At 34.3% G+C, this 27,639-nt stretch overlaps 1 protein-coding gene across 2 annotated transcripts in view; it reads left to right on the top strand.

The window, feature by feature from the left end:
* TRDN (triadin) overlaps positions 1 to 27,639 on the top strand; it is a 301,414-nt gene that overhangs the window by 260,223 nt on the left and 13,552 nt on the right. For both annotated transcript variants that reach the window (XM_080663584.1, XM_080663583.1), the window contains 10 exons: positions 8,544 to 8,570; positions 9,160 to 9,189; positions 12,258 to 12,287; positions 13,956 to 14,003; positions 15,725 to 15,772; positions 16,952 to 16,969; positions 18,967 to 19,011; positions 21,094 to 21,114; positions 24,162 to 24,188; positions 26,551 to 26,574. In XM_080663584.1, the coding sequence (XP_080519710.1) occupies positions 8,544 to 8,570; positions 9,160 to 9,189; positions 12,258 to 12,287; positions 13,956 to 14,003; positions 15,725 to 15,772; positions 16,952 to 16,969; positions 18,967 to 19,011; positions 21,094 to 21,114; positions 24,162 to 24,188; positions 26,551 to 26,574 (318 nt within the window). The remainder of the gene's footprint in view (positions 1 to 8,543; positions 8,571 to 9,159; positions 9,190 to 12,257; positions 12,288 to 13,955; positions 14,004 to 15,724; positions 15,773 to 16,951; positions 16,970 to 18,966; positions 19,012 to 21,093; positions 21,115 to 24,161; positions 24,189 to 26,550; positions 26,575 to 27,639) is intronic.

Raw genomic sequence — 27,639 nt, 5'->3', positions numbered from 1 at the left:
ATAGTAGCATCATATATTAGGATTGGAATTTCAAAAAAGGTGGCATTTAGAAAAAGAAATCTATATCTATTATGCATTTTTTTATATATTTTATACATATTTTTGTTGAGCAGTTATTATATGCTGAGTACAAAACACTTCGGTGAACACAGTCAAGTTCCAGCCCTCTTAGAGTTTATAATCTAGTTAGGGTGGCGTGGGGGAAAGGTATTTGGGATTAGAAGTACCTGTAGGTTATGCATTTAGGTATGTTTATCAGTCACCCAGAGAGAAAACACAGTAGCAGATTTGGAAGTTCCCAGCAAAGGTTTTCTGGCTTAAACGATGAGAGTTATTGACATCTGCCAGGGGTGTGTGATGAAGGAGAAAACCAAGAACTGAGGAAGCAAACCAAGAACACTAATGTTGAAGGAGTGGATAGAGGAGGAGAAGACCCTGAAGGAATTAAAAAGCAAGCAGCAAAAGAACAAACAAAAACAGAAACTAAAAAGAGGGAGGTGGGGTTCTTTCCGAAGTTAGAGAAACTAGGGAGAACAGAATATCAAGGAGGAGGAAACTGTTTAAAGTGTCAAATTTGGCACAAATTTACAGTAAGATTAAGACTGAAAGGTATTCATTGGAATGTATAAGATGGAGTATTAATGATCTTATGAGCAGTTTAATGAAGCCTAATGGTTGGAAGACCCATTTCGTTTTATGTTTACTATAGTTTGAGGTATTCGATTGGAGCTCAGGAAATGGGGCCAGAAAATAAACCGTATATACTTCATATACACTGGAGACTATTTTAAATCTTGTCTGAAAGGGAAAAGAAAATGCATTTAGTTAGGAAAACAGCTTGGCAGAGTAAAGAGAGAGGGAGATGTGTCATTCCTCAGTTCTTGGCCTCCTCATGAAACTGTAGGTCAAAGGATTTCTAGTCTGTCAAACAGAGACATAACAGCAATTGTCTTTACAAGTTTACAGTGTTACAGTATCTCTAACAGGCAACAATACATGGGAAAGCGCTAAAAACGTAGGCATACACTAATTCCATTTTAAAGACATTGAGATAAGGGATTTATGTTTATAACACCTAAAATTATTTCCGTCTGTTTAATTACCACTGAGAGCAAACCATTTCCTTTCTAAAAAAAGATCTCCTTGTTTGTTACTTCAGTTGACTTGAGTAATATTTCTTCAGGGGTTCATATGGTACCACTTTTCAAAATCTTGAACTTTGTTGGTTCATTTCATGTATTTTCTGTGTCTGAAACAGTTCCTGGTACATAGTAAGAGCTCAGTAAATGTTTTTGAATAAACAAATTAAGAATTTAGTTAAATAGTCAAATGGACATGGAAGCCTATTTCCTACTGTGTTAAATGGGGAAATTGGTCTCATGAGGGTAACTATAAGTGTTAAAATATTTAATTTAAAAACCATATAATCTGCCCTAACTGGTTTGGCTCAGTGGATAGAGCATCGGCCTGCAGACTCAAGGGTCCCAGGTTCGATTCCATTCAAGGGCATGTACCTTGGTTGCGGGCACATACCCAGTAGAGAGTGTGCAGGAGGCAGCTGATGATGTTTCTCTCTCATCGATGTTTCTAAGTCTCTATCCCTCTCCCTTCCTCTCTGTAAAAAATTAACAAAATATATTTTTAAAAACCATATAATCTTATATAGTTCAACTATGAGTATAAATCAATAGCAGTATTATTAATACAGTTTTTATTTCTTACTGTAAAAGGGAGGAATGTCCTACGTATAAGTAAGCTATTTCTCACACTTGTATTTTGCAAAGTGTTTTGCACAGAAGACTAGTTATATAATTGCTACATGTAAGACTTTAAGGTTACATGAGTTTGGGAAAAGCTATTGGAGTTCATCACATATGTGCACACATTTGGGAAGTTTGCTAGTAAAAAAAAAAACAGCTAAAAATTTTTTTACTCAATATTTTTTAAAGTTATTCAACCATGATATATTCTTTCTTTTGTAATATAATAGCAGTGTTCAGCTGAACACACAGAGAAATTGTCTTACATTTACTTAAAAGATCTTGGGAAGCAGTAGAGCAAGGATAATAGAGTTTTTAAAAAACTAGTGACATATATTTAAAAAATCTAAATGAGAGTGACACGAAATAATGTTCAATTGTGTTGCAATTAGAACAATGAAGTTATGCTAACATGTAAAAATCAATTTATACTCAGGCATTGTTATCTCAAAATTTCATCTTATTCCCCGCCCCCCCCCCCAATAGAAACAAACAAAAAAAAATCCCTAGAAAATTCTACTATAAATTCTTAGGGGAGAAGGTGTTCATTCTTTTTCAGGATTAAAGAAAGTATTAAAATTATGCTGACATGGAAAATTGATTAATTGCTAGCGAGTAGCAATGGTGATAAAGACTTCATAAGTATCCCTATAGACAGCCATGTATACCTATAAGGCACAGGTCAATCACCATGTCTATCACAGACTAATGTTTACTGAATAATGGAGCTAGAAACTGAGGAGGAAATGAAGTACAAGTGGAAAACTACAAGTACTCCAGATTCTTTGAGGACATGTCATCAGCAGGACTCTGGTTCCAGGGATGGCAGAGCATGGAGAATACTGTGGGATGACGACCAGCCTCCTTGTTGGAACCGTAGGTGGACTGAGATAACATTTACCAGCACAGGGAATGTGTTTGGAGGAGAGAATAGTAGGTCATGGGTTAAATTTGGAATTTATGAAGTTTAAATTTCCTGTGGTATATTTATTTTTCTATAGGAAGTTAAATGTGTAGGTCAATAGTGAGATAAACCCATATATCTCTTTATATTCCATTCTTCCCCAACTTTTCAAAGGATTTGTGTGATATCTGGAACGCATGTCCTTTCCTATGCTCTTTGAAGGAGATGCACCTAGCACAGCATTTCAACCAAATCTACTTTTTATGACTGTTACCAGAATTAAACTCGTCCGTAGCAATTGTTTCAATTAGTAGGTCAACCTTATAGGCTAACTACTCTTGAGGGACTGAGGTGCTTAGCATGACTAAGTGCTGAGTAAATGCTGGTTGAATAAATAATTGAATAGTTTAATAATCACAGTGTGATGTCAATGTTATAGCAAGTTCTATATAAAAAAAGGGCTTTAAAGCAATGGTTCAGATTAACCTCCTCTATTTTTCTGTTGGTTCACTATTAAAATCTTCCAGACTCACCCAGCTTGTGTAGCTCAGTGGTTAAGCATCAACCTATGAACCAGGAGGTCACAGTTTGATACCTGGTCAGGGCACATGCCCAGGTTACAGGCTCAATCCACAGTGTAGGGTATGCAGGAGGCAGCTGATCAATGATTCCCTCTCATCATGATGTTTCTATCTCTCCCTTTCCCTTCCTCTCTGAAATCTATTTCTATAATAATAAAAGGGTAATATGCTAATTAGTCTGGACAGCCAAACAACCTTATGGACGTCCTTCCGCATGACCTTCTGGACAAAGCTGGAGCTGCAAGGGCCGAGCCCCCTTGCACGAATTTCATGCTTCTGGCCTCTAGAATATATATAGAATCTTTCAGTATCTCATACCTGATTATTGTAAAACAAACATTTACTGTTAAACAGTTTCATCTACATCACTTGTAATCCATTTGAATATCAAAGGGCAGGGCCCAAAAGATCCCACACCATTCATTTGAGACAAAAGGTAAAATAATTGTATCAGAAGAATTGTTAGAACAGAATGGTCAAAGGATGCTTGAATAACAACTAAAACAATTCCATTGTAATTTATTAGAGTTCAGCTTCAATAAATTTAACAAAATATTTGGTGACTAGAAAACTTAGCACAATACAAAGCTGATGAGGATGAAAAATTCCTTTCAGTATAGAAGTTTTGAAAAAACCAAGATGGCGGCATAGGTAAACACCTGAAATTGCCGCCTCGCACAACAACTTCAAAACTACAACTAAAAGACAAAACGGACATCATCCAGAACCACAGGAAGGCTGGCTGAGTGGAAATTCTACAACTAGAAGGAAAGAGAAAAGCACACTGAAACTTAGAGGAGCTGCGGAAGTAAAATGCAGAGGTACGGAGGTGCGTACGTGGAGAGGGCTGGCAACTGAGTACGCAGCCGGCTTTTTCAATCCGCAGGGAGACACAAGCTCCCGACTGCTCTGAACTCCAGTTCTGGGCGAGACTCTGGGGACCCAGACTCATATGGGGAGAAACTGGACTGTCTGGCAGCGGGCAGAACTCGAGGGGGGCTTTCTCTCAGAGGTGCTTGCAGCGATTACCAAGGGACACTGAGACCCAGGGGCCTCTTAGGGCAGGGCTGATGGGAAGCCATTGCTGTTTGCTCTGCCCTGAGATTCCTCCCCATCCAAGCTGTGTGCAGAGGCTTTTGCATATGAATGGCCTGATCCTTTGAAATCTAAACTTACCTAACAAACTGCAGCTGAGTCAGAGAGACCAGGAACATCCAAAAAAAGGCCCAAGGCCCCACAGCAGCTTGCATTGCTTCACAGCTGGGCCTCATCTGGGCACCTCCAAACCCCAAACAAAGAAGAGGAATCTGCAGATCTCTCCATAGCTCCTGCTGGGTGGCCTCAGGCAGAGGCTAAATTAGCACCTCATTGGAGATCCAAGAGCCAGTGTACCCAGGGGTCACAGTGAGACCATCCAGATTACAACTCTTCAGATTCATAAGGGACACACTCAGGGGGCAGACTCAGTGAGCACCAAAGCCCCACTGAAGCAAATCTTGCCCCATAAGGGTGTCTCCAGCACAGAAGTTCTCCCATAGTAGACACAGCTGATCCTCACAGCCAACTGGCCTGGAGGTCAATTCCTCCCAGTGATACCAACAGCAATCAAGGCTTAACTACAACAAGACTGTGCACACAGCCCACAAAGGGGTGCACCAAGAGTGTCCACCTCAGGTAACTGGGGAGGCTGAGCCACTGTGCCCTATAGGACACCTAGCACACAAAGCCACTCTATCAACACAGGGAAGCAGCCAAAATGTGGAGACAAAGAAACAGATCACAAATGACAGAAATGGAGGAAAGCAAACTACTGGATATAGAGTTCAAAACCATGGCTATAAGGTTTTTCAAGAATTTTCTAGAAACCGCTGATAAATTTAGTGAGACCCTTGAGGATATGAAAAAGGACCAACTAGAAATTAAGCATACACTGGCTGAAATAAAAAATAATATACAGAGATCCAACAGCAGACTAGAGGATCACAAGAATCAAGTCAAAGATTTGAAATACAAAGAAACAAAATACACCCAACCAGAAAAACAAAAAGAAAAAAGAATCCAAAAATATGAAGATAATGTAAGGAGCCTCTGGGACAACTTCAAGCGTACCAACATCAGAATATTGGGGGTGCCAGAAGAAGAGAGAGAGCAAGATATTGAAAACTTATTTGAAGAAATAATGACAGAAAATTTCCCCTACCTGGTGAAAGAAATAGACTTACAAGTCCAGGAAGCGCAGAGAACCCCAAACAAAAGGAATCCAAAGAGGACCACACCAAGACACATCATAATTAAAATGCCAAGAGCAAAAGACAAAGAGGGAATCTTAAAAGCAGCAAGAGAAAAACAGTTAGTTACCTACAAGGGAGCACCCATACAATTGTTAGCTAATTTCTCAACAGAAACTATGCAGGCCAGATGGGAATGACAAGAAATATTCAAAGTGATGAATAGCAAGAACCTACAACCAAGACTACTCTACCCAGCAAAGCTATCATTCAGAATTGAAGGTCAGGTAAAGCGCTTCACAGATAAGAAAAAGCTAAAGAAGTTCATCACTGCCAAACCAGTATTATATTAAATACTACAAGGTATTCTTTAAGAGGAGGAAGAAGAAGAAAAAGGTAAAGATAAAAATTATGAACAACAAATACATATCTATCAACAAGTGAATCTAAAAATCAAGTGAATAAAAAATCTGATGAACAGAATAAACTGGTGAATATAATAGAATCAGGGGCATAGAAAGGGAGTGGACTGATAATTCTTGGGGGGGAAGGGGTGTGGGTGGGGGCAGGAAGAGATTGGACAAAAATCGTACACCTATGAATGAGGACAGTGAGGGGGGTTTAAGGGCAGAAGGTGGGGTGGTAACTGGGTGGAGGGGAACTATGGGGGGAAAAAAGAGGAACAATTGTAATAATCTGAACAATAAAGATTTATTAAAAACAAAACAAAACAAAAATAACTTTAGAAAAAAAAAAAAAGAAGTTTCACTGGGTTTATGTTTGTAGGAGGCCACATTAGCCACAGACCTCAATACAAATAGACCTTAAAGAACGTCCCCAAAATGATTTTATCATTCTGCCGAGTACGATTGCTTTTAAAATTAAAGAAAAACATGAACAATGCTTTTACTTCTTATTTATTAGACAGCATTTCTATCTTAACATGAAATAAAAAATTTTCCAGAAATTTAATTCCAATTGTCAGAGGCACTTTTTGCTTACTAAATTGCTTTCAGAATACTAAGGGGTAATTTGCAAGCATTAAGTTTAATTTCTTGCCCTGATTTTCAGCACTACATAGGTAATGCTAAACTTCACATAATTTTTATTAAATCTCTAAAAATATATTTCTGAATATTAGATAACACTACATTATTGTTTTAAACAAGTGACTTTAAATGAGACTGTCCCTAAATGAGAATACCTCTGTAGAAAAAAAAGAGAAAAAGAAACATTTTACATAAATTCACATACAGATCAAAAAGCATTTCTTTTAAAGTTTTATAACACATTCTATATATTTCTATTTCTTTCATTTTAATTTTAATTATAGTATTAGAAAAACTCATAAAATATATAGCTGAATAATGATGTCATCTAGAAAAATGCAATAAGATTTTGGAACTGATTCAAGCATCCTATAAAAGTCCTTATCATATTTTTTTGCCTCCTCTAAATGGTTTGCTTATTCAGTATACATAGTAGAAAGTTTACATATTAATCTTCAAGTCAATTTAAAAGGTAAAGTGCCTGTTAGGTTTTTTCTGGCTGAGGTGTATAGTTACAGCACAGCCGACATCTGCTCTGTACTAAACAGATATATTATACTTGGAACATACTCACTGGCCATAAAAACAAGGTTTGTTAATCTGTCCTTAGACTTAAACATGCCCCCACAGCAGAATATTTATCTTGAGTTTGGTAAAGAGAATTTCTAAAGAGCAATAAAGCCAAAAAGAATGCTGCAACATTTCAGGTTGATTCCTATTTAAATGTTGTCTCCCTAATAAATTATTTACTACTTAGACTTACATTAATATTTAACATAAACATATAATTTTAGACCTGGATGAGATTTTAGAAATCATTTAATCTAACTTCCTCCATTTCTTTTCTTTCATCACATATACATGTGTGTGTGTGTGTGTGTGTGTGTGTACCTTATAAAGTGATCACCCCAATAAGTGTAGTACCCACTTGGCACCATACATGATTATTACAGTATTATTGACTATGCATTCCCATGGCTGTTTTTATAACTGACAATTGTACATCTTAATCCCTCTGCTTACATATGGGGTTGGTAAGTCGGGGAGAATTGGTGATCAGAGACAACTGATAAATAGAATGGTGGGAATAGAAGTTAGAGTATAGTGAATTAATAATTAAATAGGGGACAAGAGATGAACAAAAAGCAAGTAAAGATGGCAATTTTAAGACGCTGAGTTGAGCAGTGGTGGGATGGCAAGTATAAAACAATACAAAATCAAAGAAGGATTGTGTGTGTGTGTGTTTTATTGTCACAATCTTTGTTGACATTTAAAAAAATTAAAACTGATTATGGATAGTGTAATGGTTGGCAAACCATGGCCTATGCACTGGCCACCAGTTTCTATAAATAAAGTTTTATTGTAACACAGCCATTCCTATTCAGTAACATATTACTTATGACTGCTTCCATGCTACAACAGCAGAGTTAAATAATTGCAACAGAGATCATAAGGCCCCAAATCCAAAAATATATACTGTCTGACTTTTCATAATAAATTTACCAACCCCTGTACTAGGGTTCCTCATGCCATAAAAGCAAATGATATTTCTAGTCATAAGAATTCCAAATTCAGTAGCAATTATTTTTCAATGTATTATACTGGGATAGATAACATAGATAATATTAATAGAATTTTTTAAAAATTGTCTTAGGTATTTTTCATCTTGAATAATTAAGGGTTAAAAATAATGTCTCAAAAATTGTCTTACCTTAATATAAAATTAAAATTTTACTTTACACATAAGAGTTTGTGAACAAATTATTTTTTAATGGTGAAATGAAATTAAGCTAAGAGTTTTGTTTTTAAAATGATTTTTTCAATAGTAACTTGGCATGAACATTAAATTACATAGCCTATAAAATTTCAATAAAGAAGAATAGCTGAGGTCTTGAACAACAACGAAATTTTGATTTTTTGTTTAATTTTGAATTTCAAATGTAGAGTGTTCCATAATATTCAGTGACGATTCAATAAGAATTGAGTGACTCAGTCTTTAATATATTTTTAACTTTGTCTAGGCAAAGAAGTCAAGCCTAAGCCTCCACGTATGTTATGTGCATGACTAAATAGTAACTAACTAACTAAATAAATAAATCATAAATGCATGCTTTTAATCATCTTCTAATTCCATTGTTGAATATTTTGCTTAAATCCAAAACTTAATTATTTTGTGAATAAAATGTGCCTATTATCCTAAATGTTCTTCTGAGAATATGCTATGCTAAAATTTTTCTTCATCATTTATTCACTGGAGGTACAAACCAGTACCCTAATTAACCTCATTAAAATTTTTAGTTTACATTTTATGTTTTCTCAAAAAAAACTCTTGTGATTGATAATGAAGAACCTTTATTTGTGTTTGTATTAATTTGCTACTATTATAAGAAAAAGGAAATTAATATAGCATACTAAAAAACTGAATAATATGTAAATGAAATAGGGTGGACAAAAGTAGGTTTACAGTTGTGATTACACAAAAATTTATTCTTTTATTATTCATTATTTTTAATTTATGATTGTATTATTTTCCATATGAACAACTATAAACCCACTTTTGCCTGCCCCTGTATGCATGAGTACAGGAAATAAATATTTTATATAACCATCATTATTACTGTACATCTATATTTTCAGAGCCACAAGTAAAAAAAGAAGGGAAGCCAGGTATGTATATTTTATGTATAAATTCATACTTGCATTCTATGTTTATAATGAATAGCATAACATGTTTTTGCAAATGTTGTGTCCTAGGGTAAATATTATACCAACATTTTATCTTTGACCAACTTTTTAAAATGAAACAAACATAGTAATTGTTCCTGGAGGGAAAAAGAAAACTCCTGAGAAATGTATATGGTTCAGAAAAAAAAAGAATTGACTAATTGGGTTCAATCCTACACAACTACTATTTTTGCTGATTTTATGTGCTGACATAGGCATCATAAATATTTCATCAGAAACACAGCTGCTCTCACTCTCCTCTTCCTGGGGGCTCCTGAGTGAGATAAACATTTCTGAGGGCTGTAGCGGGCAGCAGAAACCATTTTAAATGAACAAAGGGAATTCAGATCCTCATAACAGTTAAAATTTTGGTTCATGTTTATAACTGGATTAGGGTTATATGGCTGCTATAATAAAATATACAAACTAGGTGGCTCAAAACAACAGAAATTTATTTTCTCATAGTTCTAGAAGCTAGAAGTCTGAAATCAAGGTGTCAACAGGGCCATGTTTTTCTTGAAACCTGTAGGGAAGAATCATTCCTTGCCTCTTCTGGCTTCTGGTGTTTGCCAGCAATCCTTGGTGTTCCTTGGCTTATAGAAGAAGCATCACTCCCATCTCAGCTTCTGTCACCACTTGGACATCGTCTCTCTTTGTGTCTCTATCTTTGTACCTTTTCTCCTCTTCTGATGACACCAGTCACACCCCACTCCCATATGACAAACTCTTAATTCATTATATTTACAATGACCCTACTTCCAAATAAGGTCACATTCTGAGGTAGGGGATGTTAGAATTCCAGCATATTTTTTGAAAGACACAATTCAATGCATAGAGGTCTGCTCACTGCCCTCCTCAAATGTATGCCCTTCACATGCAAAATAAATGCATCCCATTCCACAGTCCTTAAGTCTCATCCATTTTAGCATCAACTCTAAGTCCAAAATTTCATCAATTCAAAGTCCCAAATCTCATTATGTAAACCAGTTATGCGTGAAACTCGGGGTATGATTCTTCCTTCAGACAATTCCTCTCCGTATGTGAACCTATAAAACCAGAAATCAAATTACTGCCTCCAAAATAAAACAGTGGGACAGGAATAGGATAGACATTTCCATTTCTAAAGGAAGAAATTGGAAAGAAAAGAAGGAGTCACGGGTTCCAAGTAAATTCAAAACAAAGCAGGAAAAATTCCATTAGATTGCAAAGCCTGAGAAAATCCTCTTTGGCTCACTACTGTATCCTCTGGGCCAGGTGGGGAGTGGCTCTGCTCTCTTGTGCCACCTAAGTGGCAGGCTGCCCTCGCTACATGAGGGGGTTCCATCAGCCCAGGTTTGAATCCATTGTTCTGACCTTCAAGTTGTTATCCCTTTATTTCACCCCATTTCTGTCCCTTTATATCCATGCTGTGTTGCCTCTGCATGTAATATTCTCACAAACATGACCAGTCTTGCTTTCAGTTAATGGGGGGGGGGGTCCAAGCCATTGGACAGGAAGGCCCTCCACAGATCTTTCCTGGATCACCACGTCACTATCGCTGCCTTCTGCTGAGATGGTGGACTGGATCTATGAGTCACACATTTATTCTTTACCCATTTTAGCAAAATGTCCATCCACACCTGTGGCCCTGTGCCCCATGCACGCTATTTAGATAGGTTGAAAATTGTCCAGATCTTCAAATGCTAGTTCTTTCTGCTTAACAGTTCCTTCCTCAACTTATCTTCCCTTTCACATTTTATTCTGAGCAGCAAGGAGAAATCAGGCTTACTGTTTCACACTTTGCTTGGAACCTTCCTCAACTAAATATCCATGTTCTTCATTTACAAATTCTACCTTCCAGCCAACAGAAGAACACAATTCAGGCAAGTTTTTTGAAACCAACATCATCCTTCCTCCAGTATTCACTAACATGTTCCTCATTTCCTTCTGAAATCTCAGCAGAAGTATATTTAACATTCTTATTTCTAACAATATTCTGTTCATGATGACGTATGTATTCTCAAAGCAACAGAAGCTTACTCTATAGCTCGCTGCTCCCCCGCCCCCCCAACTCTTTCTGAGTCCTCAGCAGAATAGACTTTAACATCAATATATCTGGCTTTTTATATCAAGTGCTTCAAAAATTTTCAAGCCTCAACCCATTACCCAACTTCAAAGCTACTTCTGTATTTATAGGTATTTGTGACCCCACTTCCAGGTACTAAAATCATGTTTCTTTGTAAGGCTGGAATAAAGTACCACAAACTGCGTAGGTTAAAACAGTGAAAATTTATTCTCACATAGTTCTAGAGGCCACAATTCCAAAATCAAAATGTCAGCAGAACCACCTTTTTTTGAGGCTTATAGAGGAGAATCTTTGCCAGAAATCCTCGCTGTTCCCTGGCTTGTAGAAGCATCACTGCAATCTCTGCCTCCATCAGCACTTAGACATCTCCTTTCTGTGTATTTCTATCCCTGTTTCTCTTTTCTTTTTTCTTTTTAAAGACATCAGTCAGATTGAGTTAATGGTCCATGCTTCTCCAGTATGACTTTGTCTTACCCAAACTAATCACATCTGCAACAATCTTATTTCCAGATAAGGTCGTGTTCTGGAGTACTAGGGTTAGAACCTCAACATATCTTTTGACAGGACGCAATTCAAGCCATAATACTATTTGTGTAAACTTCTAAATCACTTAAGTACCCAATTATATCTATTTCAAAAAGACTCTTCCAACTCTCTAATCATTTATTTTATGCTGACATTGGAACTATTCTTCACAACAATCATCTTGAGAAAACAAAATTCAGGTTAAAATCAACTAGCAGTAGCAGCAACTTAGTTTATGTCATGATTCTAACTTCTGTGTGTTTAATAGTCTAGCATTGAGAAACTATCATGAAACTGGAATAGTTTTTAGAGCAATTTTGCTTTTTCAATTATGGTAAACAAAATAATTTTCCAAAAATGAATTTGTTCTCTGGTTTGTTTTTTCAAATTTTTTAATTTCTGCATTTTGTTTTTCCTTCAGAGCCACAAGTAAAAAAGGAAACAAAACCAGGTAACATTTTTTATTGTTTAATTGATAGAGTTGCTATTGTCTTCATTTTAGAACTACAAGAGGCTTATCACACACCAGTGGAGATTTACACAGTCTCCCTGATCCTCATCTTTTCTGCTCCATTGATCAATATGGTTTTATAACACTGGATTAGTTGAGAATGGGGATATCCCATTGGCAAAAATATAAAAAATATGGCTTTAAATGGGTTTCAGCAGAGACTCCAGTTTTTAGGAGGTATTTTTTTGGGGGGTTCTTCACAACTAAGTATGATAATGTTTAATTTGTGGGCTTTTTCTGATAACACACCAGAGTCATACAATTATAAAGTTGTAGACTACTGAGATTTAAGGGAAAAGAGCACAAGAATTATTATTATATAAATATTATTACATATATTATTATTAAATACCTCCAAATCAAGGAATAGCATATACTTTTTATATTCATTGTATAACTGTGAGAGACATGAAACATGACAATCACTGCTCATATTTATTATCTGTGGAAACAATTCAATTAGACCACGTTCAGAAATTGTTATTCTTCCCAGATTTTCAAGTTAATAAATGTTGGAGTTAGGATTCTGCCCATGCCTGATTTACTCAAAATCACAGTAAGAGATTGTCTCAGACTGACAATCATTTTATTAGAAGTAACGTTGACCTAAAATCAGGGTGACCTTTCTAAGTTTACATTGCTATTTAGTGTTATGTCCTAGCTCTGGTACCAACTAGCTATTTACCTGAGGCACGTTACAAAAACCCTCAGGCACTATGGAAGTGATTTCTTCATTATAAAAAAAATTACACAGCAGGATTCTTTAATATCAACAAATTCAAGAATCCAAGTCTCTCTCTCTCTCTCTCTCTCTCTCTCTCTCTCTCTCTCTCTCTCTCTCTCTCGTATGTACACAATACTACTATTACCCATTTGATTCTTACCAGCTCTTACCTAGCAACTCATTATAAGCTTGAATCTAGTTGCTCTTATAAACAACATATATTTAATGTAACAAGACTCATAGATGCCAAACTATTGTTTTCTGATTTATTTTTCTGACTATATTTATTATATGTATTACCAGATAGAAATATTTTGCATATTCCCCCTCCCTCCCTTTTTTAAAACCAGAAGCCTAAAGCCATTTAAAACTTCTAGTTAGGCCTAATACCATTTAAATTTTTTATTTACTATTGTTAAATAATGTAGTTTTGCATTTAATATTATTTATTTTTATAAATAAACATTTTTAGCTTCATCTGAAAAAGCTTAAATACACAGTGTATATATGAATTTTATCTATAATACTCCTATAGAATCTTTTATAATACATTTTTAAAACATGTTTAATAATATATATTTTCACATTACTTCACTTGACCATTGTATTCTATTTCAACCATTGCCTAAGCTCTGTTTTAGTACTGATGCTTTATTACGGCCTGATCTTTGGGTATTACAGATGCTTAAGTGTAAATAATAATTCTTGGTATATGGTTTTTTTAAAGCTAAAATCTTTAAGGTTTTCATGTAAACTAGAATGACATGAACATTTAGGAAGTGTTTTTCTCCATGGGCACAGTTGTTTAAGTCACAGAGAAAATTCACTGTATATTGGTTTATAAAGCTAAACACCTGAAAATATTTTCTTTTAATTATTTTTAGAACAAGACATAGTGAAACCAGAAAAGACTGTTTCTCATGGTAAACCAGGTATTTTGCAGGTGGTATTTGCAGTATCGAGTTGTTTTCATTCTGGCAGAATGAAGAGCTCAGAGTCAATTCTAAAGTGATTAGATAGGATCCATGTTTCAGGCCATCCAGATTCTGGAACATTCCATTTTAGTCATCATCACAATGTGTTTTGTACTGAAGACTTGACCAGTCCCAGCTAGTCTTCCTTATCATCAGAGAATTAGCTAAGCACCAAGACAGGCAGCACTCGGGTGAATGGGCTTTAGACATTATATTATCTACTTCCGTTTGGGGCAAGGCATCCTTAGGAAATGTTTGCCATTCAGATTGGCTTTTTCAAACGTGATCATCTCAGACTCCAAAATAAGAAAAGGAAATAGACATTTCTCCCTACTTCCTTTCCTCCTTCCTTCCTTATTCCATCTTCGTCTCCCTTCCTTTCTTTTTATTCCTGGTCTCACATTCTGGACAAAGTAGATCCAAAGTGTTATGCTCAGAAAGATAAATATAGAAGTTACCAAGATGAGTTTATTAATTAGTTCTTGCTTAAGAAGACAAACTTTGTTTTAATTTAAGCTAATTAAATAATAATTTCAACTTGAGGCAGCCCTAAGCCTGTTATTCTGTGGAATTTTTTGCTTCATTCCATGCTAAAATATTTACCAAATGTTATGAATATGGTTTGTCCAGGAACTTTTAAAAGTTAAAAACATACTTTCTCTAAACATATCTTAGGAAACCTTTTGCTTACATTTTTCAAATTTTACTTTAAAGCATCTATTTACAATAGGTTTGAGTTAGAATGCTTTTATTTGCTTATGTTTATAAAAATATGAGACATCAACAGCAGAACCCATAAGAATAAAGAAAGCAGGACTGGAGTGTGGGAAGGAGAGAATAGCTTTGTATATCAACATAAGCAAAACCTTAGAAACAATTTTTAAAGAATAATGAAAATCTGTTATTTTCTTCTCTGTTTCTGATGTCAGTCATTTTGAGGTGTTATTACAGAGAGAATGGGAGATTTTAGGCTTTGAGTGAGCAAGTGCATTATCCTCTAACTCGCCCCTTTTATTTCAGTAACAACAATGATACTCTTTAAATTCTGTTTCCCAATAAAGCTTTCCCCTTTGGATATTTGACCAGCTGATTGACCCCCATGTTAAATACTTGAAAAGTTTAATTTTATATAAGATCATTGTAATAATCACTCTACTTTGACCCAGATATTTAACTATGTTGATAAAAAACAGAGAGAACAGAAGATATCCTATAAATATACCACTTTTGTCCGGTCCCAGCGCTACACCATAAAAAACTTGAGTTCCCAAGATAATCCTGGATTCCCAGGGTGGCCTCTTGCCTGACAAAGATAAAAAATTGCTTCTTTCTTTTCCAATTCAATAATGAAAAGGGAATACATGTTTTATAAAACAATACATTTTTGTAGACAAATACAGTGAAGTACAGTAAAGACAAGGAATAAGGAGTGTGTGGGCAGGTTGGGGGATGATTTAAATAGGAAAACTCATGGCAAGACAGATGCAAAGGACATCCGCAGATGGACAAGTTTTCTTTGTGCTTTCATCCACCTTAAATAAAAGACATCACTTTCTATTTTGTTAAGGAAACAGCTATGTTTTTCTCAGTATTGGTGTTATTTCAAAGAGAATACAAAATATCAAGGTTGAAGTATGTCATTATTTGTACTGACACATTTAAAATTTTTCCCATCACAGAAGAAAAAGGTGTCAAGCAGGTAAAAGCCACCACAATAGAAAAAACAGGTAAACAGATATTTTATATTTTTCTTCCATATCAGTTTTTTGTTATATGAGTATATACACACTCATCTTCACTGAAGTTTGTATGCTTTTAGTGCCATAAATTCTACGATTCTAAATTCTTATAAATAACTAAAGTTATACTCAATAAAAATTAACACTGGAAAACTGGAGTAACATAATTTTATTTCTTTAAATGTGATTGACCTAGGTTTACATATAAATCTTGAAGAAATCCATGTAATGCATTGATTATCATGTATTAGTGTTTAATCTTATCTTCAAACTACATTTTTTCAAAATATAAATACACAAAAAAACTTAAATTATCTGTTATTTATGCACTATGTAGAATAATTTCCTCTCATGAGAACTCCACAGAGAGCTACATGGTTGTATAACTTTTAAACTCTGCCCTAAACAATGATAAGCAGAATATGTAATATTAAAGGAAAGACAGTCCATCCTTTTATATTTCATGTGAGAAAAATAAAGTGCACACACTCTTGCAGTTCTAGAAGTCTTTTCTGTAAGGATGAACAAAACTGTGTCTTCAGTCCTACCGACAACTTGAAACCCGGAATCTCCTCCATTTGATTCCAAAACAGGAATCCTACACGCCTTGGTCATCAGTAGAGTCCCATCTCTTATTAAAATAATTCCTAAGGAAAAAGTCTGTGAAGTAATTTCTTGCAACTGAGCTAATTATGATAATAAAGATTTAAATACAGTCTCTCAGAGAAAATATAATAGAACTGAGGAAAGAACTATGAAGAGAAATTACAGGCTATTACCACATGAGAAAAAAATGCAGAAGGCCACTTCATATTCCTCTTATGACAATTGTACTCTATTCAAATCATTGCCTAAGCTCATAATTTCAGTTAATGTGCCCCTAGTTTTCCCCGTAAGGTGTTAATATTGCTCCTGAGTATCTTATTTTGTTACTGGTATATGGTATTTGAGGATTAAAAAGAAAGTAGCCCAATGTATTTGTGTTCCAAATGCATGGATTGTTTTAAATTTTACATACATTTTGTGTGTCTTTGTTTTATATTAGCAGGGAGAATAGATTAAGTTTAAGGAGAAAATCTAAAAACTAAGAAAGTATAATGCTAAAGAATTATTTTTCCATGGTTTATACTCATCAATATGGCATTTATTTTTCTCCATTCTCCACAGTCAAGCCTAAATCAGCAAGTAAGAGATGAAAAGAATAAAACCTGAAAAGTATTGCTTGATCATTTCAAGTTTAACCATGTGCTTTTTAAAAAAATATTTTTAATGTTGCCTCAGACTAAAACACCTGTATAGGTGACAAATTAATGTAATTGTTATGGCTTTGATTTAACATCCTTCTCTTTCACTACTAATTAATCGTTAACTATATTATTCAGAAGAAATATCTGGAAATTGTATTGATATTATTAATATTAAAATAGTGAGACCATATAGGCTATAAAATAACACTAAGAAGTTAGGATAGAAAAGCACCTTTCAAACATACAAAAATAAATAACAAAAAGTAGGAAATGCTATATAATTGTTAGTATTATGAACCACATACAGTTTTAATTTATTTGTTTTAAGAAGCATTCATTATATTGTAGGTATTCATTGGTATTTAGAAATTCGTAAGATTATAAACATTTTGTTAAAATCATGGAGTTTTCTCATGAGTGTAGACTTCACTGATCAGTAATTTTATTGTTCAGGAGTGATACAGAGGTTAATAGAGTTGCAGGAGTTTAAAAGCTGACTATTGGACTCAGGAAGGCGTGAACATTTGCCCATTGTTACAAAAATCATAAATAAGTCCAAGATTGTATCAAATTGTGATGATGGTTCTTGAATTATTTATATTTGTGAAACAGAAGCTTAGATAAAGGCATAAGTTAGTCAAATATTCTCTAGCTCCTGTATGAAAATGGATCAACAAGGTCCAAAGATGAATTTGGTGAAGCCCGTTAGGAGGCTGTATAAATTGTTCAGGAGATACGCTACAAACATATGGAGCCTACATATTCCCATCCTAGAACCTCTTACATTTTGAAAGAACATTTTATAGTATTATTACTATAATTTCTTATGCTATTGTGTTGTTATTAGTATGACAGTCTTATTAACTTCTTAATTTTCTTTTATTTTGCATGCTTTTTTAATATTAATGTTTATGCAAACTAAGTTCATTGAAGATCATTCTTTAATTCTGCCAATCCCTAATTTACATATATCCAATTTAGTCTTATGACAGTGTGGGTCCCACATCTCCCCACTTCCTTCACTGTTGGTGAATCCATGTCAGAGATAAATAGCAGTACTTTTAGAGAGTCTCCAGACTCAGGAGTGAGATAAGCAAAGAATGGGTAAATATTGATAATATCTCATGAAGACTAGCCCTGGAGGTGATTAGAAAGAAAGAATTAAAAAGACTTAATGTTTGGCAATGGTCTCTATTTCTGAATATTATGTTTTATTCGAAATGCCCTACCCTACATGGCTTCATTTGGAATTCTACTTTTGATGTAAGAGAGAGACCTCTTTTTTTCTTTTATTCATATATTTTTCAGAGGACGAAGAGAGATATCAGTTACACATTTTGATTCAGTTTGTCATGTCCTAGACTTACTTTGCATTTATCTGTGAGAATTCTAACTGGACCTGTGAAGAGAGTGTGTGTGGTCCAGGAAAATACAAATACAAATGTGGTACTTTCTGGAATAGGGCAGGTCTAGGTCAACTTTTCTACAAGAAACATATGTCCAGCACCAAATTGCTTCTGACCCAGCACGAAGGGAACTAGAAGGAGTCAGAGAGGTAAAAAGGGAGTTTGTAATATGCCAAGAGCAAATGTCATCTACTTTAAAATATCCCCAAGGAATAACTCAACCTTCAGCAAAGAAAGAAAAATCCTCTTGTTCCCCTCTTTGTCATAGTCTGTCTTCTTCTTTTTATACCACCTGGCCCCAAGAGGCTAGTATCTTTGCAACTGTCTTTCAGGATGCCCTGAGAATGAACCTGACCTTGTTTTTAATGTGTTTCTATGGCAATATGCTTTCTGTGTTCCAAGTTACATGCAAATGACTTTGGGGGCATGCTTCCCATGTCAATGATAGCCTGCAAATATATGAATAAGAAAAGCTTTCTACACAAACAATTCACTGATTATCAGTTAATTTTTATTTCTTTCTCTCTAGAAAAAGCTGAACATCAAGAAAAAGAATCTCCACATATAAAAACAGGTGTTTTTGTCTTATGGTTTACATTGTCTTAATTCATTACTTTTATTAAATTTGAAAATTAAAGCAAAGTATAAAATGCTTTTTATTTTATTTTCTGGGAGTGCTTAGTCTTCTAGTTTTGTGGTAAAATCTAGTTTATCTGACATGGGGCTGTGGTATTGTTGACAAACATTTTACTAAACATTATAACTAATATATATAGATTGGCAAACATGCTATTATAATACAGCACTACTAACGAAATAATATTTTCTTTCATATTCACAAGACCCTTTCAATATTACTTTACTGTTGTCAATATTAATATCATTTATCATATTGATGACATTGATTCTATCTATAGTATTATAAAATATCCTATAAAATTGCACATACTTCACTGAAAACAAATAATGAATTTCAACAAGACATATTTTCTTTAAATATAAATTATACCATTCTATAATAGCTTGATTATTTTAAGAATATTAATCAATTTTTTAAATATATAATATTTGGCATGTTTCAAACACCAAGGCAAATGGGAGACTGAGAAAATATCCCTCCCTCTTCTTTTTTTCCCTATTGTACCAGTTCCCATTCCCAAAATATCTTCTAGTAATATAAAATAGGTAATCACTGTTTTTTCTTACTGTATCCTTCTAGCAATATATACTTACACATCATATATACAAATAATACATATTCCCACTTTTTATACAAATCACAGCATAGTATAAATTATCTTTTTCTGAGATTTTTCTAATCATGAGTGTATTTTGAAGATATTTTTATATCAGTAGATAAAAATTCATCTCAATATCATTACCTTATATAGTTGTACACACTTTACTTAACTAGTCTCTGATTGACATATCATTGAGTAGTCTAACAAGCTTTCTTTGATGATTTACAGTAATAAATACATCTTCTTGTCTAGTTTTGTGAATTTATCTTTGGTGTAAAATTTCTTAAAGTAACATTTTTTTAGTAAAGTGGTATATTCAATGTAATTTATATAGATTTTTCATTGCTCTCTAAATAATCAAAAGCTTTAATTATTCAGTCTTATATCTCAAGATCTATTTATTCATTAAAAAGTAGCCAACATTTGTTCATGATTGTGAAGAACTTAAAGCATTTAAAATTAGGCCAACTAATTCATTAACACTAGGCAATACAACTGATACAACTTTTTTAGAGTGCAATGAAAAATCTATATAAATTACATTGTATTGCCTAGTGTTAATGAATTAGTTGGCCTAATTTTAAATGCTTCAAGTTCTTCACAATCATGAACAAATGTTGGCTACTTTTTAATGAATAAATAGATCTTGAGATATAAGACTGAATAATTAAAGCTTTTGATTAATAACTTCAGAAGACAAGCTATATTGGAGAAAGAGGTCAAGCTTTGCATTTTTCACCTACCTCTTATTTATTCTTCCTACAATTTTATAAAGCCAGCATCTTTATTTAGAAACTAGATTGGGAGAGTTTAAATAGTTTATATTAATTAATATGTATTCTGTAAAGGCAGTGATAAAAGAAGCACTTTATGCCATTCAGAAACAGGAATTCAGATTACCATGAGCATTCATCTTGTATCAAACCAAAGATGAGGTTTTACAAAAATAAAGAAGAGGCCATGGCCCTAGCCGGTTTGGATCAGTGGATAGAGCATTGGCCTGCAGACTGAAGGCTCCTGGATTGGTTCAAGTCAAGGGCACATGCCCAGGTTGCAAGCTTGATCCCCAGTGGGGGGCATGCAGGAGGCAGCCAATCAATGATTCTCTCTCATCATTGATGTTTCTATTTCTCCCTCTTTCTCTTTTCTCTGAAATCAATAAAAATATACTTTAAAAAAAAAGAAGAGACCATGAAGAATCTATATTTTGAAGCTTTACAACTTCTTGTTTGGGGAATTCACTGGGAATATGACTTACAAATTATTAAAAATGCATTACTTATTGTTCATTTTAATTATAAGTTTAGCCTTTGCCTATTTTAACTTGAACAAACAGAAATAGGAAACAAAACAGGCTGATATTTTTTCTACAGGTAGAAAATTATCACTAATTTTCTTTTCTTTTTACTTTTTAGACAAACCAAAACCAACTTTAAGTAAGTGTGCCATTTTAGAATTGTAAGAACTTGCTATTATTTTGAATGTGTAATTTATCTGAGTTGTACATGCAGTCAAAAAGTACATAATGGCTATGACCATTATGACATTAACAATATAAATGATTTTGATTGAGAAATAATATTGTATGTATTGTATTTATTAACCCTTGAACTTGTATTTATTGAGACTCATTCGATGTATTATACCATACCAGGATATATAAAGAATGCCCGAAAAGATTTTTTGTTTTCATACTGAGAGGAGTTAGAAACAGGGTTAGGCATATAGAGTAAGGGGTGAAAGCGAGGAGGAGATATGGACGTGACAGTTGGAGCCAGCTGAAACTGTTACAGGCTTCCAGGCCAGACAAATAGGGAAACTGAGACGGGAAAGTTAAAACAAGGCCAAACAGTGTGGGCAATCTGCAGCCAGCTTGTAACTAACCATTATCTTCCCCAGGCACGGACACCCAGGCAAATAGTTAAAAAACTTCCCTAAGGAGAGAATGCAGGAAGGGAAGTGGGAAAGGGGAAAGGAAAAGAGGGCCATTTTACTCCCTAAGCAGGGAAGCCCGCAGTCTCTGGGCTAAGCGAGATAAAGTTGCCAGGTGCCTCTCATGAATTCTGGGAAGGACACAACAAAGTAAAAAAGGGGACCTTGAGAATGAATCTGCACCCAAATAATCAGCAGAGGAATTTTGAAGCCTTTAAACAGGAGGGTGTACTAGTTTAACACCTCGGACCTCCCACCCAACCTGCTCTTCAGATTAGCTGAGAGCTCGTCTGTGCTTCATAAGCCAGATGTATAGGTTTGCTTGCTTTGCTTTTGCTTTTTTTTTTTTTTTCAATAAAGATACATGCTTTAATTGCTTTAATTGCTTTAATAAATTGGCTTTCACAACACAGTCAAGGTCTCTTGTATAAATTCATTTATATGAGAAGACAAGAATTGAGGTTGGGAACAGCCCTCTCCCATTGGCTCAGGGGGTGTCCTGTCCAGTAACACCTCTCTGGTGTTGTTGAGAGGTGCCTATAATAATACCTGTGCAGGAAAAAAGTGGTTACATCTCTTTTTTATATACTTTCAGTTGTTTGTTAGGATGCATTGAGGAAACACAATATGGAGTTCACTCTACTAGTCACCTCTGGGTTAAGAAAAATGCAGAACTCATTATCTGTCTTCAATTATTTAATTTTAACACATTAGCTTTTATTTTCTTATTTTTTTTCAAAATTGAAAGATGAGTTGTTTTTAATATTTCAGAATTACTGTTTTATTTTGGTTTCAAACAATAATAAAAATGCAACAATTTATGAAATCTTTAAAATGTTTGAATGTCATGCAATGTTATAAAAATGAAATGTTTATTTAATACTGTGAAATTGTGACCCAGACTTTACCCTGGGGTAAAAATATGTGCATTTCAATCAAGCGTGTATCTAGAAGTTGTATCTAAAGTTTTTAAATGACAAGGACTAACAATAACTTGAATGTTATGAGATATTCTTAAAAATACAGCTACAATTTTCTTCTGAATAGATTCTATGCCAATGTAAAACATTAAATGTTGCCTTTAAGTTGGAGAAAATCTCTAGTCTACTTAGTCTGTGTTATTGCTACTAATGTGAAGAGTATAATAGTAATTAAAGGTTGAAAGTCAAAACTAGAATGCTAATATGAAATATAATCATTTGCTAATACTGTTTTATTTATGAAACTATTTTCTATCTTTATTATTATAAAATATTTTAATAATTTCTTCTTAAATTTTAAAAATAGCTTCAAAAAGATTGATAATAAATGTTTCAGGTTTACAGAAAGTGTTATCACTTCAGCTGATTTGTGAGGAAAGATATTTTGAAAAACCTGACATAATACTTTTTAAATATTAGTCTATAAATTTGCATGAGAAACAAAATGAAAGACTGATTCTGCATTATCATAGGATAAGGAAAACTAACATTTTATATTCTGTCTCACTACTTCAATTGTAGTCACCATAAGTTGATTTTATTTCTGTGATATTTTCCAACCTCATCCCACAATCCCACCCATTGCACTTTGTAAATATTATACATGAAGTTGCTTTATAAATATATTCAATGAATGTATGCTTGCATGGATATATGAAAATCAAGTTAAAAGTTTATGTAATGGAGATTTATAATTTGTAATTATTTATAATTAAGTCATTTAAACCAAAGGCCCGGTGCACAAAATTCGTGCAGAGGATGTGGTGTCCCTAATCCTGGCCTGTGCCCTCTCGCAATCCCGGACAGCTTGGGTAAGGTCTCTAGGCCTGGCTGGCGATCAGGGCCTATTGGGGGCTTTCCTTCCCCTGTATACCAGCAGCTGGTCCTGCCGCTGTCACAGCTTGCCATCTGTGCAGTGCTGCCCCCCCTCTTCCCCACCACCGGTCGCCTCCCTCTGCAGGTGACAGGCATTGAGCGTGATCGCTGGCCAGCCCCACACACCCACCACAGTGTCGCTAGCTGGTGGCCTGGGCCTCACGTGGTGGGGCGATGATGGTGGGGCCCCCAGATAGATCGCCCTGCAGAGGGAGGCCCCACCTACCCGCAGCAGTGCCGCTGGCTGGGTAGCCTCTTTGGAGCGATAGTAGGGTGATGGTGGGGCCCCCTAACCAATCACATCACACCCACCTTGGCTGGCCTGGCACCAGTGCGTGTCATAGCGTGGTCGTTTGGAAGGTCATCCAGACGGTCATTCTGCTATTTGGTCATTCAGTCTATTTGCATATTATGCTTTTATTATTATAGACTAATTCTACCATATGTGAAGAGACTCTTTAAGATTGTTCATGAAATGGTTCTATTTCCAAAATAGATTTCTAGTTACAGTTTCTAGAAATATTAGCTATCACTGTGTTTCTTTGCCATTTTGAGTATATGCCTCTATTGCCATTACTATTAGAATTCAATCAGCAATATCTGCAGCTGATGGTAAATTGGTACTTAAATTTAAAAAACTATTCTTTCTTTTCTTTGTCTTCTCTTTATCCCTATTGTATTTTTCTTTTCTAAAGAGGAAACATCAGAAGTCAGAGAAGCAGGTAAATATTTACTTTTCCATGGGAGGTACACAGATCTGTAGAAACAGTATGTAAATTTGAGTCTCTATCTAACTGTGTAACACTTGGGAAAATTCCTTAACTGCCAGATTCTCAGTTTCCTCATCTATAGAACAGGCATAATGGTCCCCAAAGGCTTGCTGTTAAGTATTAAATGAAATAACACATGTAACATTTCCATCACATACTTGGTTGCCACTCACTAAGTACTGGTTTCCACCTCACTCCTGTCTGACTGAACAAGTATTCTCATTCATAGTAAAGCATAGATCTCCATCTAGTGTGCGTGTTGGGATGGGGTGGCAGGGGGCGCCTTACTTTTCACTGGTTCTCTGTTGCTGGTGTTGTACAATGTGTACCTGAAATGGCAGCACATTTCTATACATATAACTTAGACATGAAATTATTAATAATTTAGACATATAATTATCAGTAATATTAAGGGGTAAAGTTAGAATAAGAGAGCAAAACAAATTTGTAGAAAGATATAGGAGCACAATTTGCATATTGGAACTTTTCCCAAAATGGGAATATCTTTTAAGATAATCAGCAAGAAGAATGAGGAGAAACGAATTACTTAAAAAAAACAACACACCATAGCCATATCCTTTCCTATTATAAGTTCATTTAAACCTTAGTACAGGACCAATTATCATGCTCAGTTTAAAGGTTATGCAAGTGTGATGAAAAGAAGTCTAATGTCTCAGAGTGTTTACATGGTAGATTCAGGAATTGGTTCTAAGTCAGTATGATGCCAGAGACTTAACAGTTAAGCCTACTCAATCATATTTTATTCTCCTATTACACTGTGACAAGAAAAGGGGAAGCTTTGAACCAATCAGAGCAGCCTAAAGATAAAATGGATCTCACATTGTTCCCCAGGAGGTGGTCTATTAAAGCTATGATTCAAGGGCTGAGCAAGGGATTCAGACATTGGATGGATACTCCTTTCTGACTTCACTCTTTGAGTGCATCATTTCTAAGATCTTTATATTGTGAATACACACGGTAGAAAAGAATTGTTACATTAGAAAGCACAAGCCCAACTAGTTGAGAGCATAGCCACTTTGCTATTCATTCCTTCATTTAACAGATAGTTTTTATATCTCAATAATGTTTACTTCCTTTCTAAGTGCCCTTCTTTTTAGCCAAACCTAGTATTTTTAAGGAAAAAAATAATAACATGTTAGCTTTACGGAAGTATTTTCCTGCTTTATTTTATTTATTTTGCTATTTATATATGAGGTGTGTTCCGTAATAGCACTGAAAACATAGGATCCAAGTGACATGTTTTTAAAAACACTTTCTCTTGGCATTAACTTAATTTTTATAAATTTGTAATTCTTAGAAACTTCAGAATTAAGTCTATATTAGAAACTCTACAAGACTTGCCCAGCCTGGGTGGCTTAGTGGGTGAGCATCAACCTATGAACCAGGAGGTCAAGATTTAATTCCTGGTCAGGGCACATGCCCAGATTGCAGCTGGATCCCCAGTTGGGGGCGTGCAGGAGGCAGCCGATCAATGATTCTCTCTCATCATTGATATTTCTATCTCTCAAGCCCTCTCCCTTCCTCTCTGAAATCAATAAAAATATATTTTTAAAAAAGAAATTCTACAAGTCTCAAAGTAAATTCTATAATGCAGATTCCTTTAAAATGAATATTTCTAAGCCTAGTATTTTAAATTAGACTAATGTTGGTAGAATACAGGGGTTACCAATCCTCTTCTTTTTCAAGAAGTTAGAATGTCTGCTATAGTATTTGAGACAATCATCTCACTTTATATCTTTGTCCTACATACATACAGTTTAATGGAAAACCATATTACTTTGAAGAATTATGATCTCTCATTGAAACTAATAAGTAGATAGTTATGAAAAATTAAACTGATTTTGCATATTGTTTTTAAGATTTGATTTTACAGTCCAATTGGTAGTTATTTGTCTTTATTCACCTTTGAAAGGAAAATAATTTTAATGATATATTTTTATGAAATTTGGAAACTTAAAAGCAAATATTTAGATTAATTATATCATCCAAAGTAATTTTCTCAAATCAGGTATAATTATAGTTGAGCCAAAACACTTAATTTAAAAAAGACTCTGCTGATTTTAGAGGAGTGTTTAAAAAGCATAAACATGTTGTGACACCTACAATGATTAATAGCTTTTTTTAATTTCTCACATAAAAGCAATTAAGAGATTCACAGATCTTTGTTCTCAGGCAATAGATTTATATTTCTTCATTAACAACAAGGAGAAAGTAAAAAGATATTAGAAACTTTCATATAGTTCATTGATATATAATTTCTTTGCATTAACTTGTTTCCTTTTTGTTTTTTTAGCAGAAAAACCTGCAAGAGTATCAAGTAAGTACCGCTTCTATTGATGAAAAATTCTCTTTGGTACACAGCATGAATTTCAAACTGAAATTCATAACATATTTATATTCTTAATGTATTTCGAATTTGAGTCATTTTATATTGAAAGCTCTGAAAAGAATTTGTTAACTTTTAATCTTACTTATGACAAAACTTAAAAAAATACACACAAAACTCCATCATTTGAAATGACAGCTTGTAACAGAAATACTTTATCATGTTCTTGAGTCTGAAGATTAATGACCTGCATTCAAATATATAAATGTTTTCAGGGGTTGAAGTAGAATGAAAGAAAATAAACTTGTTTCTGTTTTAAACCTTTCATCATTAAAAATTTGCTATACAGCATAGAAGGTCAAGTAATTATAGTTTAGTTTTGTTGTTTCCTAATCTTCATGAACTTAAGTATAATTGCATATCTGCGAATAACATAGGAATGGATCTAATCTTGTATAGCATAAACATACAAAGTTTCAAAAACACTCTCTAAAATATTAAGATATAGATGGGGCTCTTAATGTTTAGGATACAACTGAACATTTTTCTATAGTTCCCAAAACTTCAGGAAATAATCATTTTATTTCCATGTATCCAGATTAAGAAAAACAAATCATTTTAAGTCAGTATTGTTTAATGCAATATCATGTAAGCCAACTAAAATTCTCTAGTTGACACATTAAGAGTAAAAAAAAATAAGTTTAATCATGTTATTTAACTCTATACATACAAATACCAAGTCCACATGTATCAATGTAGAAATGTATTAAATTGTGTGTGTATTTTATATTTATAGAACATTTCAGTTTCTACTGGTCACATTTCAATTCCCCAAAGCTACATATATCACTAAAAATTCTTTTTCTGCAAAAAATAAAAATCCATATGGACTTGCTTTAGGAATTTTAAAAAGGATAATAATAATAATTAAAAGGATAAAAACTTGTCTCACTAATGCAAGGGCAAAACTTAGAGTTGATCCTCAGTAGAGCCCTCTGAAACTATCCTCCACCACACTTTCCCCCTATCCCCAAATTAGTCAGGGCAGACTTCATG

This window comes from Plecotus auritus (assembly GCF_963455305.1).
Source record: "Plecotus auritus genome assembly, chromosome: 4".
In the NCBI taxonomy this organism is placed as follows: domain Eukaryota; kingdom Metazoa; phylum Chordata; class Mammalia; order Chiroptera; family Vespertilionidae; genus Plecotus; species Plecotus auritus.
The sequence above is the reverse complement of the archived record's forward strand: the minus strand, read 5'-3'. Positions and strand labels throughout refer to the sequence as shown.